Consider the following 19,366-nt stretch of genomic DNA (forward strand, 5'->3'; position numbering starts at 1 on the left):
AGACTTAAATGGAGGTCTTTGTAATGCTGCATGGGACAGGGATCCAGGGGGCTCGTGTCTCCTTCTACAGACTTTGAACCAGTCCTCCTGTTTTTATATTTCTCATATACTGATTGTCAAATATATCTGCATGCCTTCAATTCTTAAGCCTTTAAGACTCTGATGTAAATTGGCATGCTCATTGTTAGCTTTCCTCCCTTCCTACAAAATGGAAAAACACTTAGCAGAATGGTGTGACAGAAATCCTAAGATGGTTACCTCTTGTCATCTACTGCCAATCTGAAAAATCTGCAAGCATGTCTGATCTGCTGTCCTCTGGTCTTCTCTGCTCTTTGGGTTTATTCCATTGTTTTTCTTTCAGTGTCATTTCAGGGAGGTTTTATGAGGAAAGTTTCAGTTCCCCATGTCTAACTGGAAGGCATGGTCCTCCTCATTTCACTATAGGTTTATTATGATATTCAAATAAGGATTCTTTGGCTAAAACACTATGCAATTCATCCTTGTTAGCTTCAGGAAAGGTGCTTTTTTTCTTTTTAATTTTGAAGTCAGCATGTTGACAGCTCTGTCTTTGCTCTTTAATCACCTTGGAACTCTTGTTTTTCTTTTGACAACAAATTGCCTGTTATATTGTGGATGGCACAGTTCACCTAGGCATTTATAAATGTCAAGTTAATATTTCTTATTGGTTTTTCTGTTACATTTGTGTTTTATTACAGAAATCCACTTTTGTATCTATGCTTATTATACTTTCTCTTTTGTCTTATACATCATAAAATCATCAAAATTATGTTCTGTAGAGCACGAGAAAAGTAGTTTAATATTGTAGTTCATCTTCCTTTCTCATAGAACAGGATACAATTAATATTTGTGCCTTGTAAATGACTAATTTGAGACCTGGTGATATCTTTGAGAACTGTCTTAGCTTTTTGTCACTGTGGACCTATTTTGTGGCACAACGTTATGATGGGGAGCATGTAGCAGAGCAAAGCTGCTTCCTTCATGTCTGCTGGGAAGGTAAGAGAGCATGAGAATGCTTAAGAGCTTGAGTGAGAGCACAAGCCAGCAACCAGGGACCATTAGGACACACCCCCGGAACTAGCTCCCTTGAACTAGGTTCCACCTCCTCCTGTTTCCGTCCTCTCTTAGTTGTCCATTCAGCTCTGAATCCATAATGGACTAATTCAGTGATGAGGTTAAAGTCCTAACCATTACAAGAACTTAATGAAAACTTTAGTTAAATAATTTTTATTTAATGATATGTTTATTAAACTCTTAAGATTAACTTCATAAGCATAGTTGATTCAAGTTTTACTAAGATTACACCCCCTCAAACCTTCTCTTATGTTGACTGCAAATTAGTCATTAAGCCCTTTTGCAACACTTAAAAACAGAAACCAAATGAAAAAATAGAACTTGAAAAATTAATCATTTCTATTAATAAGGAATGAAACGGGGTGGGTCAGATACCTTTTGTCAATTTGAGCAAGTTCATAGATAAAGATATACTGAGTCCATCTGGGTCTTCTGGGTTTTTTTGCAGGGGGGTGGTAGGGTTGGGTGGGGCGGCTGTGGGATTCTAGGCCTCTCTTTTGTACATGAAATGTTTTAACTTGCTCATTGCCTCTCATAGTAAGCTCCAAGTTCGTTCAACACTTTGTGTGTGCCCAGCAACAAGAACCATCCCTGGCATGTGGAAAGAACACTACTAAAGGGTCAGAAAGATGACAGGTGTTATTAACAGCATCTTCTATCCGATAGGTTGCTGGTGAGGGTGTGTACTATTGAATCTTTCATGAACATTGCTATAGTTTTGTGTGCCCCTCAAGGCTTGGTTCCCTGGGTGTAGCCTAATAGAATGTCTGTAAGTCATTTGAGGTGTGCTTTTGGAAGGGATTATGGGACACCAGTCTCGCCCTCTTCTCTGGTTAGAGACTTAATTATATACTTGCTCCCACATAATTGATATCTACACCATGAGGTGATGCCATCATCAAGGGGTGGCCCTGGTCATAGAGTCTTGTGCTATGCTGTTTGGCCTTTTAGCCTCTAAAACTATGAGCTAAATAAACCTTTTCCTCTTAGTATCCTGTGTTGAGTATTTTATTATAGTGATGAAGAATTGATAAATACAAACACTCTTGCCCTACTCCACTCTTGGGTCAGCCTGGATATCATTTCCTCTAGAAGCCTTCCCTGTCACTGCACTTCTTCCAAGTAGAGTAGTTAGGTCTCTTATGCAATTATACAGCTTACCGAACTATTTGTGCTATTTATTCACCTGTGTCCCTCATTAGACTAGGCTCTGCAAAAGCAGATTGTATCTATCTAAACCATTATTGTATCCCTGGCTCCTTGGCCATTGGCTGCCAATACATATTTACCTGAAATACTCATTTTATTTTAAACAAATGGATGGCACTGTAGAACCAAAAATAATGTCCCATTTTACTTCCCATTTTGGGGAAGACTACCCTTCAGTTTGTGCTTCCTGCCATGTTTGAAGGATCATTTTCACAGTTTTTTCATTTGAAGAAAAGCATCATACTGAAGCACATTCATTTTATTACCACCCACTTAGTTATGCTTTTGCTGTCAATCTCAGCCTCATATTTTAACCACTTGAATTGTGCTTATGCATGTCTTGATAGTTTTTGATATAGATGTTAGTCTGCTTTCATTTGTGTGCTGCCTATATGTTCTTGAAATGTTTTGCTATAAAAGATATTACTTTTCTTTAAAAGCAATGGTAATGAATGTATTTTAAAACTCAGATCAATTTCTAAGTTTGTTCTTTAGCCAGAGGGACTTGCCCACTGTCATTTTAAAAAGAAACAGGTTATTGAGTTATAGTTTACATGACATAAAGTCACCATTTTACAGTTTACAGTTCATTGGTTTTTAGTATATTTACAGAGTTGTGCAGCTATTACCACCATATAATTGTAGATATCCCCCAAACAAACCTGTACCCATTAGTAGTCACTTCCCATTGTACTTCTTTGTCTACGGATTTGCCTATTCTGGGTATTTCATATAAATGGAATCATACATGATATGGCTTTTGTGTTGGCTCCTTTTCCTAAGCATGATGTTTGAAAGGTTCATCCATGTTGTAATAATAATATGATACACACTACTTTTTTTCCTTTTATGACTGAATAGTATTCCATTGTATCACATATTATCTGTCTCTTTATCAGTTGATGGACATTTGGGTTGTTTCATCTTTTGACTGTTTCAAATGTTGCTACTATGAACAAAGTTTTTGTATGAATATATCTGACTTCAGTTCTTTTGATTGTACACCTAGGAGTGATGTTGTTTCATCATATAGCAACTAGAAATTTTGAGGAACTGTCACACTGTTTTCCAAAATGCCTATTACCATTTTACATTCTTATGAACAAATTGGATCCCTTACATATTGTTTCTTTGTTTGCCAAGACTCTTTATCACCCCCCCTTTTTAATTAGAGCTGTCAAATAAGTAGTATTTTCTTCTTTTGCATTTCTGTAGTGATTAGTGAAATATATAACTTTCATGTGTCTTTTAGCCATTTGTATACATTCTTTGTGATTTGTCTGTTCAAAAACTGTCCTTTTTCTATTTTTGCAATGAACTCACATCTTTAGGTTTAATTATCCATTTTGAGTTGACTATACGGTGTGGGGTAGGGATCTAGGTTTATTCTTTTGTGTGTGGAAATCCAATTGTTATCAGAATAGTTGAAAAGACTATTCTTTCTGCATTGAGTTATCTTGGCATCCTCACTGAAAATTGTTTGACTGTGACTGTAAATTTGAGGGATTATTTTGGGATCCTCAGTTCTATTCTGTGATCTGCCTGTCTGTCCTGACAGTATCACACTCTGTCAGTTACTGGAAGCTTTACACTAAGTTTTAAAATTGAAAAGTTTCCCTCATAAGATTGTTTTGGTTCTCCTGGGTATTTTCACATAAATTACAGGATCAACTAGTTGATTTCTGTAAAGTCAAAGCATTTGACAGGGAATGAGTTGAATCTGTAGTGTACACTGTCATTTGACCTGAGCCTTAGCTCATTTTCTCTTTTGGGCTATGTCTTGAAGGCATGGATCTCATTATGAGTATGTGGATATGATATTATCAGGATTCTATTATTAATTTAAGATTATAAAGGATTGAGAACATAAATATGTTATTCACTTATAACATATATACTAAAACAATAAATATTCATTCTGATGACTGTTTTTTTTTCTTTTTAAAAAGTTTTTATTATTAGTTATTCAAAACATTACATAGTTCTTGACATATCATATTTCATACATTTGATTCAAGTGGGTTATGAACCAGTTTTATAATGAGCATACTCATGTAACAAGAACCCAGATCTAAAAAGAATATTACAAGTATCACTGGGGCCTTTTTTTCCCCCTTTCTTTGTGGGATTGAACTATCTAGTTCAGTCTCAAATTTAATATGAAAAACTGAAGAGCATTTTAGACAGTTTACCAAATGGCATTCTTCCTAAAAGAATAACTGGGCCCTTCAACAGATGAATGGATAAAGAAAATGTGGTATATATACACAATGAACTATTAGAACCCAAGTCCTTGTGCCTGCAAAGCAAGCATTCTACCAACTGAGCTACCCAGCCCTCACTGGAGACTTTGGATATTTTACCTTATGTTCTGGTAGAGCTGAAAGTTTATCCTAACCGTATATTTGGAACATAAGATTAGTAGGTAACATAAACACTGTTTTGAGGTTATGGACTTCAGGCCTTGACTGGGTTCTGATCCTAACTCTACTACTTATTATCTCTGATACCATGGGGAAGTTACTTAACCTTTCTATACCTCAGTTTTCTTGTCTGTAAAACTGACATATAAAAACTACTTCATTGGGAGAATTCAGATGTGTAGATTGCTTAGAAAAGTGCCTGATGATTATAGTAAATGCTATGTGTGTTGGCTATTATTATTAATGTTATTGTTATTATTGTGTTTCTGTTCACTGCAATAGAAGCCCTTTGTCTGACTTGTTTATCACTATATTCCTGGATTAACACAGTGTTTGGCGCATAATAGATGGTAAATACTTTTGTTGAGTAAGGAAGAAATGAAGGAGGGATTTTAAATAATGAATGATCATATGCCTAAATTCTTCCCTGAAGCAGCTTTTGACAGCTGTACTGTCTTTCATTTCCCACAGCTTTTGGAGCTATTTGACAGTGAAGACCCTCGGGAACGAGACTACTTAAAAACAGTTCTACACAGAATTTATGGCAAGTTTCTTGGTCTTAGAGCATTTATCCGAAAACAGATTAACAATATTTTTCTAAGGTAAGTGGAGTGTGGGGAATCGGGAGATGCAAAGTTGATGTTTTTATAGAAATACTAAATAAGCCTCCAATATTTGAACATAGTGTACTGACTATTCCAACTCACTTCCTTCCTTTCCTCCTTCCTTTCCTGTCCTCTCCTCTCTCTTCTGTTTTAAGGTTTGTTTATGAAACAGAACACTTCAATGGTGTAGCTGAACTTCTGGAAATATTAGGAAGGTAAGCTCTTTCTATGTAATTACTTATCTCAGGTGAATATTATTCTGAAGATTGGGTTCAGTTGGCACAGAGAAATGCTGGCCTAGGTCTCTTACTGTATATACCCTGGGTCTCTCTCATTTGTGCCTAGCATGTTTCCCACTGACTCTAAAAGACACTATTTCCTCTTCCTCTTGTTCCATAATTATGCATTGCTCAATCCTCTGGAATGACTGAAAAAGTCAAAAGTTCATTTATTACTATAGAGATAATATATCTAATAGTAGTCAGGCCAGTCACACCAAAACATTCTATTCTATAAGCATAGTTTCTAGGCTACCCCTCCTTTGCCATATCTGTTGAAAGCAAGTTTATAATAGATTGGGAAAATTGGCCATTTTCAGTGGAACTATGTACCCAGGTGTAGTTCTGGAACAGCTGCTGCCTGGCATATTGGAACAAATTGAAAAGACACATCCTAATGTTGCCAGACATTGGGATAACTTAGTTTTTCCTCTTGATATGAGGAGAAAAAGAAAGTGAAACTCACCCAATTTTCTCCCATTGACCTCCCAAGGTTGGCCAGAGATTTCAGGAATAAGAAGGAATAATATCTGGAAAAGGAAAGAGATATATTAAAGGAGGAAGTTAGCAAAGCAGGCATCATATGGGGAAGATAAAGAAGGAGGAAGGAAAAAGTTAGGGCTTTTTATAAAAATCTTTTGGAAACCACTGGACTAGTTTTAAGAGCACTGTAGCCTTTGTTGGGTGATCATAAGCAAATTCACTTCTCTTAAACTTCCTTCCTACTTAAATGAACTCTTTGAAGTAACTAAAAAGTCTTGAATGCCACTGGTTTTGGTTATGGTTCTGGACAAACAACTGATTAATACTTAACCAGGCTCACAGAACAGTTTCTTTTGGTCTTACGTGTTGTGGTAACATTGCTAATTTGTGTCTCTTTTCTTTTTCCTAGTATTATCAATGGCTTTGCTTTACCTCTTAAGGCAGAACACAAACAGTTTCTGGTGAAAGTGTTGATCCCTTTACACACTGTCAGGAGCTTATCACTCTTCCACGCCCAGGTAGAATTTTAAAGTGCAATTACTTTTGAAGCAAGATAAAAAGTTTGCAAACTCAGTGGTTTTGATATTGATATTACCTTTATTAAAAAAAAAACAAGTCTCATTAAAGTTAAAAAATACTCCCTGATGATAATTAGAATGTATAAATTATTTTTTCTGTTTACAGAAGAACTGTGGGAATATTTATAAGGTGGGAGCAGCTGGTGTTCAGTCTTGTTTTTTTTTTTTTGTGATGATTTTCCCAAGTTCACACAGATATTGAACATATTGCCTACAATAGAATGTATGTGGGCTCTTCAGATTCAGATCTTTGGACATTGTGTAATAATTTTTTTAATGTTCTTGAATATTTTGTTCTACCTTACTTTGCATTGGTTGATTAGTTGCCCTTTTGTCCCCTCTTCTACTTTATTCACCATTTCTTTTTCACTTTGCACACAGAAATGAACATTCTCACAAGTAAACAAGTTTTCAAAATTTTTACTTTTTTTTTTAAACCTTCATTACTTTAGAAAGCATATTCCCATCTTGTCCCCATTCTAGTTTCTGTGTGAACACTGCCTTGCATGGTAAGCATGTCACTAGAAGGCAGATGATCTAGGGGTATTTTTAATTTTAGTATTTCAAACCTCTGATTCCCTTCTCCTTCCAGTGGAAATGCTATTAGTTTACATAAAAATGTAGCAATTTTGTACATAATGTTTCTCTTTAAATGTGAAAATCTGTTTTGAGGAAAAATTAATCCATTATATTTCTAATTTAGAATACTATCAAAATGTTGGTGTTTGTGAGGGTGGATTTCTTGTTTAAGAATCTTGACAAGCCCTTCACACATATTGCCATTTATTTTTGTAATGGGCTATCACATTTTGTGTCATTTAAAAGAATTTTTTCTTAGATATATTAGCATCAGATTGGGACTCTGCATTTCTCTAGGTTCTTAACTGTGACAGGTACAGCCTTTTATCTCTTTGTGAAATTGTTAGTTTGTGCTTGCCATTGCAGGCAACCAGCTGGGTCTTGAGAAAGTTCCTACCTCCCCTGTAGGATTCTTCTGAAAAGCACAGTAAAACCTAGTACTATTGATGTTAGCAAAAAGAGAAAGAAAGCCCATGAGATAAGCCCTAATAGTATGTAAATGTGATATTTTCAGAATATACTGAATGTAATGTTTCACTTCTGCTTTTCATTAGCTGCAGATGCTTCATATCTCAATACTCTTAAAAAAAAAAAATTCTCTTGGAACCTTTTTAGTGTTTGTCTTTGGCTAGAAAAAGTAGCTTTTAGTTGAGTATTATGTCGCGCTCCTGTAGTCCCTACTCAGAAGGCTGAGGAAGGAGGATCACTTGAACCCAGAAATTCAAGACCAACCTGGGCAACACAGTGTAGCCAGACCTTGTCTTTTTTTGAAAAAGAGCTTTATATTTTGCTTGATATATTTTATTTTTATGATAGTTAAAATGAGTTCATAGTGCAATTAAGACCAGAGTCTGGAGACATTTTAGGAAGTTTTAATACTCTCTCTATATTTTGAGCCATTAGTATAAAGAGTTCACAATTTTGTCTTTCATATTTTGTTTCTTCAGTTGGCATATTGTATAGTCCAGTTTCTGGAGAAAGATCCTTCACTCACAGAACCAGTAAGTAATGTTTTTTTCCTCTCAATTCAGAACTTAACTTTAAGAAAAATAATTTTTCCTGAAAGTAGTAGGAAAAATTAAATGCCACATGTTTTTTTCTCCTTTCTTATTAGGTTATTAGGGGATTAATGAAATTTTGGCCTAAAACATGCAGTCAAAAAGAGGTAAGTGCTTAGTGTCAAGGAGTAGCAATAGCTTAATAAGTGCTTTGCCAAGTGCCAGGCATTGAGCTAAATATGTAAATATACATCATCCAAAGCTCATTTGTAGCTCTATGAGGCAGGACTGTCCATCTCCTTTCATTAATAATGAAATTGAGGCTTAGAAGGGAAGGAAGTAACCCACTCAAGCACACTAAGAACAGGTAAGTTGATCAGAAACCACCTCCCTAACTCCTGATCATGAGGCTTTTATCCACTGTGTTGCTCGGTCTCAGGTAACCCCAGATGAGGTCCCATTTATATGTTCAGTTGTCAATTCTGTTGTTCCCTTTCTAGTCATTCCCTTCGTAGTATGTAGATTTTGCTGTTACTATAGATGCCATAGCAAACTTGTCACATGCTTTTTAAAACACAGTATGGATGGGATCTTAATATGTATAATCTTAAATTATATAATAGCCTTTAGTTTCATTCACAAGTAGCTCTAGAAGGTTCTGACCTACAGTCATTTGCATCTTTGCTGAGACCTAAGCAGGAACAACACAGTGTGAGGTTTTGGGAAGTGAATCCTCAAGCATGCAGCTTAGAGGTGAGCCTAACTGAATCTGCCCCAGATGTTTAGTCTCTCTGCTGAAAGGTTGAAACTACGTGGAACCTGGTCTAGAAACCAAGTTCAGCTGTTAGGTTTATATTTTGTGAGAATTTTAGGTAAACTTTTATGTGTGTCTTGACAAATGGCAGGGGTTCAAGCCCTGCTTTATGCAATTTCAAAAAGTCATCTAATTTCTTGATATCTGTTAGGTAAAATTAAACTGTGCATTGCTACCCTAGAGCATTGCAAGATATGCCAGCAGTTTCTTATCTCATGTTTTAATTGCATATTTTTTTCTCCAGTTATTTTCTGTGGTTAAATAGGTAACAACTGTTTTTTATTTCTATCATTTTTTTCATTATATATAATATAATTGACCAAATCAACTATTATTCTTGTTCCATCTTATAACCTAATAGTGCTGGTCTCTAGGCACATAGTGCTGAAGCCATGAGATTCACTGTGCTCGCTAGAGAGCTTATGTGTATGTGTGCAAGTACATAGAATGGGGTCAGTGTTTGTTGACAGGTTTATGTGATACCTTCATGTGGGTGAGTTTGCTCATTTGTGTTGTTCATATGACTTTTTTCTATTCTGTTAATTGGTGTATCCTATAGGAGTACTTACTGCAGTAGCAGAGAACACATTCGCTTGGCAGATGATTGCCTGCACCACTGTGTATTTCTACTTGTCCATACCATAGGCCTCCCTCCCATTGTTTGAAAAAAGGGTGGGGTAAGAGAGGTGGAGATAGCTAGGTTGCTAGCAGTAGATAGGAAAGCCTGCTGGGAGAGTCCTGTTTCCCAGAGGCCAGGTGCAGTATGTGAGTGCTCCTATTTCCTGGCATGTGTAGGAGTAGACTGCTTTTTTCAAGCTTGGTTGGATTCTGTTTTCAGTGTTGTAGGGAACTTTTGACATATATCCTATGGTATGAATTCTTTGTAAAATGGGATATTGCATGTTTAGGTTTGGTTTTATGTGTGTGTTTTTCTTAAAGTGGGGTGAACTATCATTAATCATCAACAATCATGTTGATTTTTAAATTAAGTGCCTCTCATTTATGTTTTGCTTCTACTTATAGGTCATGTTCCTTGGGGAGCTGGAAGAAATTTTGGATGTGATTGAACCTTCACAATTTGTTAAAATTCAAGAACCTTTGTTTAAACAAATTGCCAAGTGTGTATCTAGTCCCCATTTTCAGGTTGGTAGTAAAGAGGACATGAGCCAGAGTGTCCTGTAGAACATGAATTGTTTTGGTTAGATTTCACTTGTCTTGAAGGAGATGTAATGAATGACAGCTGCTTTAAAAAAAAAAATTATTATTTTTTGTTTGTTGTTTTATTTGCTGCTTTTTATTTGAATTTTCTCACGTAACAGTTCTTAACAGCCACCCTATCTTGAGCACCTGTTGCCTAATGGCTACTGTAATGGTGCCTTCTTGAATTCCTAAATACCCCGCAAGGAAGGCATTCTGTTTTTTGTTTGTTTGTTTGTTTTTTTAAACAGATTTACAGATAGGAATAACTTATCTCAGGGAAATTACTGAGTACGAAGTGGGCTGGTTGGGTTCTTGAATCTATTAGAAGACTAAATAATACTTAGGAGAAAAAAAAAAAATGACCCTAACATTCTTTCTATATTGTGCTAGATGCTTTATGTACATTATTAATAAACTTTACATTATCCTCTGAGGCTCTTTTCCATTTTTTGGATGAGGCTCAGAGAATGCTTTGCATGAAGTTCCAAATTAATAGAGCATGGAGTTAAATTTTGATCTTAACTGTAGCTTCTTGCTGAAGCCCATGACCCTCACATGGCCTGCTCTGCCTCCTTGTGGCCACTCAGGGAGAACACGGGGGAGGCCGACCTTGACATCTGCTTTCAATAGTGGAGCCCTTGCTGCAGTGCTATGGAACCCACATAGGAGAAAAAAAATGGAAATCAGGGTTGAAAACATGTTTTTTTTTTTATCCCCTGGCTGTCTCACTGAAGATCCATCTTACAAACCTAGAGGATTGACTGCTTGTCACTTTGAAGAGATTGTTCAGATTGTGGTTTGCAGCACAAAAGCACATTTCAAATGGAGTCATTTGATGGGAACTTTCCCTTTAGTTGTCATTATCCAGCAGAAGCAGAGAGGTTGGCTCTTGCTGTTTTAATTTTTTTTTTAACTGTAGATGAACACAATGCTTTTATTTTATTTACTTATTTTTATGTGGTACTAAGAATCAAACCCAGTGCCTCACACATGCTAGGCAAGTGCTCTACCACTGAGCCACAACTCCAGCCCTGTTGTTTTAATTTTTGACGTAGAGATGCATCATTTTGTCGAAGCAGCAATCTTATAAGAATCTAATGTTTGTGCTACAAAGAAAGTGGAAGAAAACAAGTAGAGACCATTACATGAACTATTGAGGTGACATAATACATATCTGGATAAAAATAGAAAACTGCAGAACAGTATATAGATGATTTGCATATTGCACCTGTAATGCTCAAACATCTGGATTATTCACCTTGTTTTTTCCTTTTCATCAGGATGTTCGGTGTAAAAGAGGTCAAGGAACCAGGTTTTCTTTTAAATGAGTATCACTGGGGAGGTTTAAATGATGCTCAGAAGCTTAGAAAGGAGAGATAATGTCTATGGTAGCACAGGCTGCCATAACAAAATAGCACTGATTAAGTGGCTTAAACACAGATTCATTTTCTCATAGTTCTGGAGGCTGGAAAGCTGAAATCAGAGTGGTAGCATGGTTGGTTTCTGGTGAAGTCCTGCTTTCTGGCATGCACATTGCCTCCTTACTCTGTCCTCACATGGCCTTTGTTTGGTATATATAGATAGATAATTCATTCACTGCAGACTATTTATTCTGCTCACTCTTCTGGTAGTTTTAAAAATGGTATCTGATACAGCCTCTGTCACAGTTTATATTGGATAGGATCATAGATGCCTCCTTCCCCTACCAGGCTATCAACACCTTAGGGATAACAAAGTAAGAAAGTTAAGAGCAGAGACTTGGGATCCTGTTACTTGTTAGCCATGTGCCCCTGAGCTAATGGCTTATTCTTCTCCAAGTCTTAGTTTCCTCATCTGCAAAATAGAAATAATGGTACCAACTCTGTTGGTTGTAAAGTTTAAAAGGAGTGGAACACTTAGCGCAGTAACTGGCATATAGTAAACATTCAGTAATGATTGCTTTCTCTGTATTCTTAGGGTTTAGCACCTAGTGAATCCTAGCAATTTTCTTGGACCAAGTGAAATAATCCAAATGGAAAGATTCTGATTTTTCAGTCTATTGGTAGGGTCATCTTGTACCATTTTTGTCTCTTGTAAGACATAATTTCTTAATCTGTATGAATTCATAAAATCTAAGATGAGCAACTCAGGCCCAACAGACCAAATAAGAATAAATTGGTAACATGGTGGGCAGAGACTAGAAATCTAAGAGAGCAAGCTAATGTTGGTGCAGCCAGTGCCTCTGAGTCCAGAAACTAAGCAGCCATCTTTAAGCATTAAGCATCCACAGCTTTAAGCATTTACTAGCAGTATGATTTTGGATAGATTACCTGATCTCTCTAAACCTCTTGAAACCTACTTCTTGGATGTTGGTGAGGATAGTACATTGTACCTGCAGTGCAGGCTCATTGTCTGGCCACAGGAGGTGCTTAGTGAACATGGTTGCTCTACAGGGATGGGCACCTGTGGATTTTCCTGTGCATCTGTTGCTGAATACCAACCATATGCTAGGCCATGTGGTTGCTCTGAAGTATGTGGGACGAGAGAGGTGAGCCAGGAAAGGGGATCTGTAAGATGGGGTCAAGTGATGGGAAAATATGCAGTATGCAAAGGTAGTGTAAAGATATTTGGAATGTGAGAGCTGTGTAGGGGAAAATGTGGAATCAGATGAGATGGGTAAAATTAAAGGAGAATATAAATAACAGGAAAAACAGTATTTTTTGCCTTCTCTTAATTAATGAACTACTTTGCAACTTTTAGAGATTTTAAATCCACAAAAATGTAAAATGTGATTAACATTTAATTTTTACTTTCGATTGAATGATTTTAAAATATTTTTATTTGGAAAGATTATAACTTATTATATCGTTATCTTTTTCTTTTCCCAAAGGTGGCAGAAAGGGCACTCTATTATTGGAATAATGAATACATCATGAGTTTGATAGAAGAAAACTCTAATGTCATCCTTCCCATCATGTTTTCCAGTCTTTATAGGATTTCAAAAGAACATTGGAATCCGTAGGTTTTTGATTTCTTTCTCCCCCCTCTCCTTCCTTCTTCCTCTTTTGCATAATAAAATGTCTTGAATGCTCACTGTGTGCCAAATGATGTACTTGTTGCTAAAGACAGATATATGAGAAGATAAAATTCCTACTTTTAGGAATTTGTGGACTGGTTGGGAGACTCTGAGGTAAATAGATATTTTAACAAAATGGCACTGTTTTTACTTGTAAGTCTTTGTGACCTGTCTATGAAGGTATATATTTTTGGGATACTCTGAAACTGAGAGATTTCAGAGTGGGTGATGGGTAGCAGTCCATAAATCTTCCAAAAATTTGGGATGGGAAAATCCCTTTCAAACAGGGGCCCATCCATCACATAAGAAGACACAAAGATGTAAAAGCACCTGTCAAGTTCTGAGACCTGTGAGGTTGGGAGGATTAAAGCTCAGTGTCTTTGGGCCAGGGTGCTGGAAGATGAGGTTAGAAAAGGGAGTTAGGTGGGGGCTGTGGTGTCATACGCCTGTAATCCCAGCAACTCAGGAGGCTGAGGCAGAGGATCACAAGTTCAAGGCTAGCCTCAGCTACTTAGCAAGGTTCTAAGAAACTTAGCAAGATCCTGTGTCAAAATAAAAATATACAGAGGGCTGGGATGTGGCTCAGTGGTTAAGCACCCCTGGGTTCAATCTCCGGTACCCCACCCCACCCCCAGAAAAAAAGAAAGAAAGAGGAATTAGGCCTACATGAATCCTAACTAAGTAGTTGATAAGGAGATACTGAAGGGTTTCAAAGAGGGAAGTCATCTGAGTAGATTTGCATTTTATAGCAAGGTCTATTTTTAAATAACTCAATTATTAGACATATTCTATGGGGGGGGACTTTAGAATCTTCAAGAAATTTAATCCAGCCCTATGAATGTTAAAACATTCTCTATTTGAATTGCTTTACTTATTTTATATAGAACAGAAGGAAAATTTAATATAGAATTAAAGAATTAATAGATGTATTTGTGTGTTTTTTAAAAATTTGCATGTTATTGTAAAATATCACATTTGTTCATTTTCAAACTTGCCAAATTTGAAAATAGTACTTGCAAAAATAAAGGAATGGTAAACAGTTAAGTCTTATTATATCTTGAGGACCTCGAGAGTAGTGTTTGGGAATGTCTGTTACTGCTCAGCATTTGGTGCTTCTCCATCACTCCCCTTGAGAGGAAGGTCAATCTGGAACCTTAACAGAAATGACCGTAAGTTTTCCTTTTAATGGATACAGGACAGACACTACTCAGTAACTACTTTCTTATAAATGTTTTGAAAAAAATCAGACTTATTTTTTTTAATATATTAATTTTACCAATGTCATCTTAGTAGTATTGAGAGCACATTTGTTGCAAGATGGAAATAACATTGTATATTTTTGTGAAGGGTAAAGCTATTTAGATTCTAGTATGAGGCTGTCAAACCCATCATGACACAGTTCTCACATTGTCCAAGAGCTTATTCTTCCATTAATAAAATGGGTCATGGGCTGGGATTGTGGCTCAGCGGTAGAGTGCTCGCCTAGCACTTGCGGGACCCAGGTTCGATTCTCAGCACCACATAAAAATAAAGGCATTTTGTTAAAAAAGGATGGGTCAGAATTTTGACTGTTTAGTTTTATATGTTATATAACTAACAATGACCATCACCACCAGCTTGCCAGTTATCTGTCTTGTCAGCATCAGTATTGGATCAGCAAAGGAGCTGAGCAGAGTAGATGGATTATTGATGCAAATCACAACTGGGAAAAAAATGAACATTTAGTATGAATGTGTGTGTATGTTACGTATATACATAGATGTTTGCGTATATCTGTGTATGTGATTTGTTTTCATGGGTACAGCTTCTGGTTTTGATTTTATGTATATTACTTTAAAATTTTTTGTAGCTTCAGGTCTCTAAGGTTAGTCCTACCATAGATAGATGTTTATTTTTAGGGTGAAGTTGCTGTATTTTATTTATTTTGGGTACTGGGGATTGAACTCAGGGGCACTTGACTTCCAGCCCTATTTTGTATTTTATTCAGAGATAGCACTGAGTTGCTTAGTGCCTAACTTGTGCTGAGGCTGGCTTTGAATTTGTGATCCTCTTGCCTCAGCTTCCTGAACTGCTGGGATTACAGGTGTGTACCACTGCTCCCGGCTGAAGTTGCCTTTTGGTGAAACAAAGTTATCAGGTAGCCATGGGAAATCTATTCTGGGTACCAGTAATTAGAAGGGTAAAATTAGATTTTTCCTCCCTACTTTTTCCATCCCCCTCAGAAAGATCTTGCCTCGAACAGTAAAGAATTTAAATCCCTTTATGTGGAAGTGAACTACAGGTCATTTCTAGTTGTTCCAACTATAAAGGGATGAAAACCGTTTGCATTTGAGCTCATTCAGACAAAAGTTGTGCTTTCGTTTTCTTCATTCAGCATCCCATTATGTAAGACTAACCAATATGTTCCCTTTTCTCTGCTTCACAGGGCTATTGTGGCGTTAGTGTACAATGTGTTGAAGGCATTTATGGAAATGAACAGCACCATGTTTGATGAGCTGACAGCCACATACAAGTCAGATCGTCAGCGGTAACTTTTTAAAGCTTTTTTGTCTGTAGTGCATTAAACTATTGAGTTCTTTCCTTGTTCTTTACTGAAGTTGCCTAGTTGTACCCAAATCATAGCCAGCACACTTTTGTTTATTTAGATTTTCATTTTTGCATGCTTATTAGCTGTGTCATTATTAGTGTTCCACTGAATAATAAAGCTTTCTGACAGTTTCATTTTGATAAAGCCTGCTTTCCTCCCTTTATTTCAGTTCTGCCTCAGGGTTAAGAGCCTGGCACATAACTGGTATTTCAGGCCCACATAAGGAGACCATCAGGTAGTTTGCCATCTGGATTCACTCCCATTCCTAACTTGCTTGGACTAGAATTGGGCTGATATTGTATTTCACTCCAGCAGCAGGAAGGATGAAGCACCATCATCTGGTTTTTTGGTGCAGATATTACCTCTATTCTAGAATCCAACAAATTCATTACAATTTGAAGGCAGTGAGAAGAATGTGAAGGTTCATAATCTGTATTAGATGAATCTTAATATGTTTGAGACCATAAAGGAGAAAAATTAGTGGACACCTGTAGTAGATGCTTATGGCTTAGTAAAGCCTTTCTTGACTTCCTTTACACAATTCTCCTGTTTTGTTATTTGTTGTCCAATATGTCCAACTTTCCAAAAGACATAAATAGGAAAATTAAGGAGTCTGGAGAACTCTTAGTAGTTTGGGCCTCTGATTTGACTTTGACCACCAAGAAGCAAATGTAAGCTTTCTAGATCACAAAACCATGGATTTCAGAGGTGCATGTGAATGTTCAGACCCAGGACCTTACTGAACCTTCTGGATAAAAGCCTGCATTTCCTTGCTTTTTTGCTTTGCCTGATTTTGAATGTATTACACGTGTTTTATTGATAAAAAGAGCAGTGAGGGGAAAGATTTGGTGGCAGAGGGCAAAGGACCATTGTATTGATATATATTTTTTTAAATCACCAGGGATGGGGCTTATGAAAAACAAGTTTATTTTAGAATGTGGCAAGTATTAGCAACAAGCAGAGTCTGAGATTTTTTTTACTACAATATTGGGATAGATATCATTTATAGGATATGTCATGCCACACTTGTAATGTAAATAACGTTTTCCCTTTTTCATTGGTGCATTATAATTATACACAATAGGAGATTTGTTGTTTCATATTTATATACGCAAATAACTTTAAATTCGCTCTATTAGCAGTTGTTGCAAATCATTAAATTTTTAATGACTCTCCATGCCCCAAACATAAATTGAAATCTTTAAAAATGTTAGCTAAGGGCACATTGTAATACCATGATACAACATTAAAGAGTGTGTAGTGCATAGCATTTGACTTTTAGAGCCTACTTGATAACCTACTTGATTAAGGATTAAATCTATATTATCAATAATATTGAAAGGGCTGAGGGTGTAGCTCAGTAGTAGAACACTTGCCTAGCATGTGCAACACAATGTATTCAATTCCAGCATGCCAAATGAAAAAAAAAGGTATTGAAGAACTTATTTCTAAAATATTAAAATTAATTGGCTCATATTGAATGAATAATGAAACTTTTATTACTACTTATGATCTAACTAAATAGTCAAATCTCTTTAAAAGATAAGAATTAACCAAGGGGAGCAAGAATAGATAAATTTTGATAATCTGGCATAACAAAGTGAATTTTTTTATAGTGAGTAGACTTCCTAAATGAGATAAAGATTATTTATTTATTTACTTACTTACATTTATGGTACTTAAGAACCCAGGGGTGCTTAACCACTGAGCAACACCCCCAGTCCCCTTTTTAATCATTTAGAGACAGGGTCTTACTGAGTTGCTTAGGGCCTTGATACCGGAGCTCCTGGGATTATAGGCATGTGCCACTGCACCTGTCTGAGAAAGATTATTATTATAATTTTTTTTTGCATTTTTAAAAATTTATTTATTCATTTTTGCATTACAATTCTTAATACAACATTATATCATAATTTATCATATCTATGATTATATATAAGGTATGTTGATATCAAATTCACATCTTCATACATGTATTTTGTATAATGATGAGGGTCTCCTTTCACCATCCATGCTATTCCCCTTCTCCCTCCATTTCCCTCCCACCCCTATTCCCTATCTAGAGGTAATCTTCCTCCTTTGCTCTCCCTCCCAACCCCATTTTGAGTCACCTCCCTTATATCAGAGAAGACATTTGGCATTTGGTTTTTTGGGATTGGCTAACTTCACTTAGCATAATCTTCTCTAATGCCATCCATTTCCCTGCAAATGCCATGATCTTATTCTTCTTTATTGCTGAGTAATATTTTATTGTGTATAAATGTCACGTTTTTTAAACTCATTCATCCACTGAAGGACATCTAGGTTGGCTCCACAGTTTAGCTATTGTGAATTGTGCTACTATAAACATTGATGTGGCTGTGTCCCTGTAATATGCTGTTTTTAGGTCCTTTGGGTATAGTCCGAGAAGAGGAATAGCTGGGTTAAATGGTGGTTCCATTCCCAGTTTTCCAAGGAATTTCCATATTGCACCAATTTGCAGTCCCACCAGCAGCATATGAGTGTACCTTTTCCCTGCATCCTCTCCAGCACTTGTTGTTTGTCTTCATAATGGCTGCCACTCTTACTGGAGTGAGGTGGTGTCTTAGAGTAGTTTTAATTTGCATTTCTCTGATTGCTAGAGATGATGGGCATCTTTTCGTATATTTGTTGATTGATTGTATATCCTCTTCTGAGAAGTGTCTGTTCAGGTCCTTGGCCCATTTGTTGATTGGGTTATTTGATTTTTTGGTGTTTAACCTTTGAAGTTCTTTGTATACCCTAGAGATTAGAGCGCTATCTGTTGTGTGAAGGGTAAAAATTTGTTCCCAGGATGTAAGCTCCCTATTCACCTCACATATTATTTCTCTTGCTGATAAAAAACTTTTTACTTTGAATTCATTGCATTTGTTGATTCTTGGTTTTAATTCTTGTGCTATCAGTATCTTATTAAGGAAATTGGGGCCTAGCCCCATGTGATGGAGATTAGGGCCTACTTTTTCTTCTGTTAGACGCAGAGTCTCTGGTTTAATTCCTAGATCCTTGATCCATTTTGATTTAACTTTTGTGCATGGTGAGAGAGAGGGATTCAATTTCATTTTGTTGCATATGGATTTCCAGTTTTCCCAACACCATTTGTTGAAGATGCTATCCTTCCTCCAGTGCATGCTTTTGGCACCTTTGTCTAATATAAGGTAGTTGTAGTTTTGTGGGTTAGTCTCTGTGTCCTCTATCCTGTACCATTGGTCCACCAGCCTGTTTTGGTGCCAGTACCATGCTGTTTTTGTTACTATTGCTCTGTAGTATAGTTTAAGATCTGGTATAACGATATCACCTGTTTCACTCTTCCAGCTTAGAATTGCTTTAGCTATTCTGGGTCTCTTATTTTTCCAGATGAATTTCATGATTGCTTTTTCTATTTCTATGAGGAATGCCATTGGGATTTTGATCGGAATTGCATTGAACCTGTATAGTGCTTTTGGTAGT

The 19,366-nt window shown here is 36.5% G+C and overlaps 1 protein-coding gene across 4 annotated transcripts in view; it reads left to right on the plus strand.

The window, feature by feature from the left end:
- The window catches only part of Ppp2r5e (protein phosphatase 2 regulatory subunit B'epsilon), a 156,813-nt gene that overhangs the window by 126,031 nt on the left and 11,416 nt on the right, over positions 1-19,366 (plus strand). For all 4 annotated transcript variants that reach the window (XM_077109150.1, XM_076850390.1, XM_077109149.1 and 1 more), the window contains exons 6-13: positions 5,196-5,326; positions 5,485-5,544; positions 6,500-6,608; positions 8,195-8,248; positions 8,362-8,412; positions 10,083-10,202; positions 13,129-13,256; positions 15,740-15,841. In XM_077109150.1, coding sequence (XP_076965265.1) covers positions 5,196-5,326; positions 5,485-5,544; positions 6,500-6,608; positions 8,195-8,248; positions 8,362-8,412; positions 10,083-10,202; positions 13,129-13,256; positions 15,740-15,841 — 755 coding nt within the window. The remainder of the gene's footprint in view (positions 1-5,195; positions 5,327-5,484; positions 5,545-6,499; positions 6,609-8,194; positions 8,249-8,361; positions 8,413-10,082; positions 10,203-13,128; positions 13,257-15,739; positions 15,842-19,366) is intronic.

This window comes from Callospermophilus lateralis, chromosome 3, assembly GCF_048772815.1.
Source record: "Callospermophilus lateralis isolate mCalLat2 chromosome 3, mCalLat2.hap1, whole genome shotgun sequence".
NCBI classification, from domain to species: Eukaryota; Metazoa; Chordata; class Mammalia; order Rodentia; family Sciuridae; genus Callospermophilus; species Callospermophilus lateralis.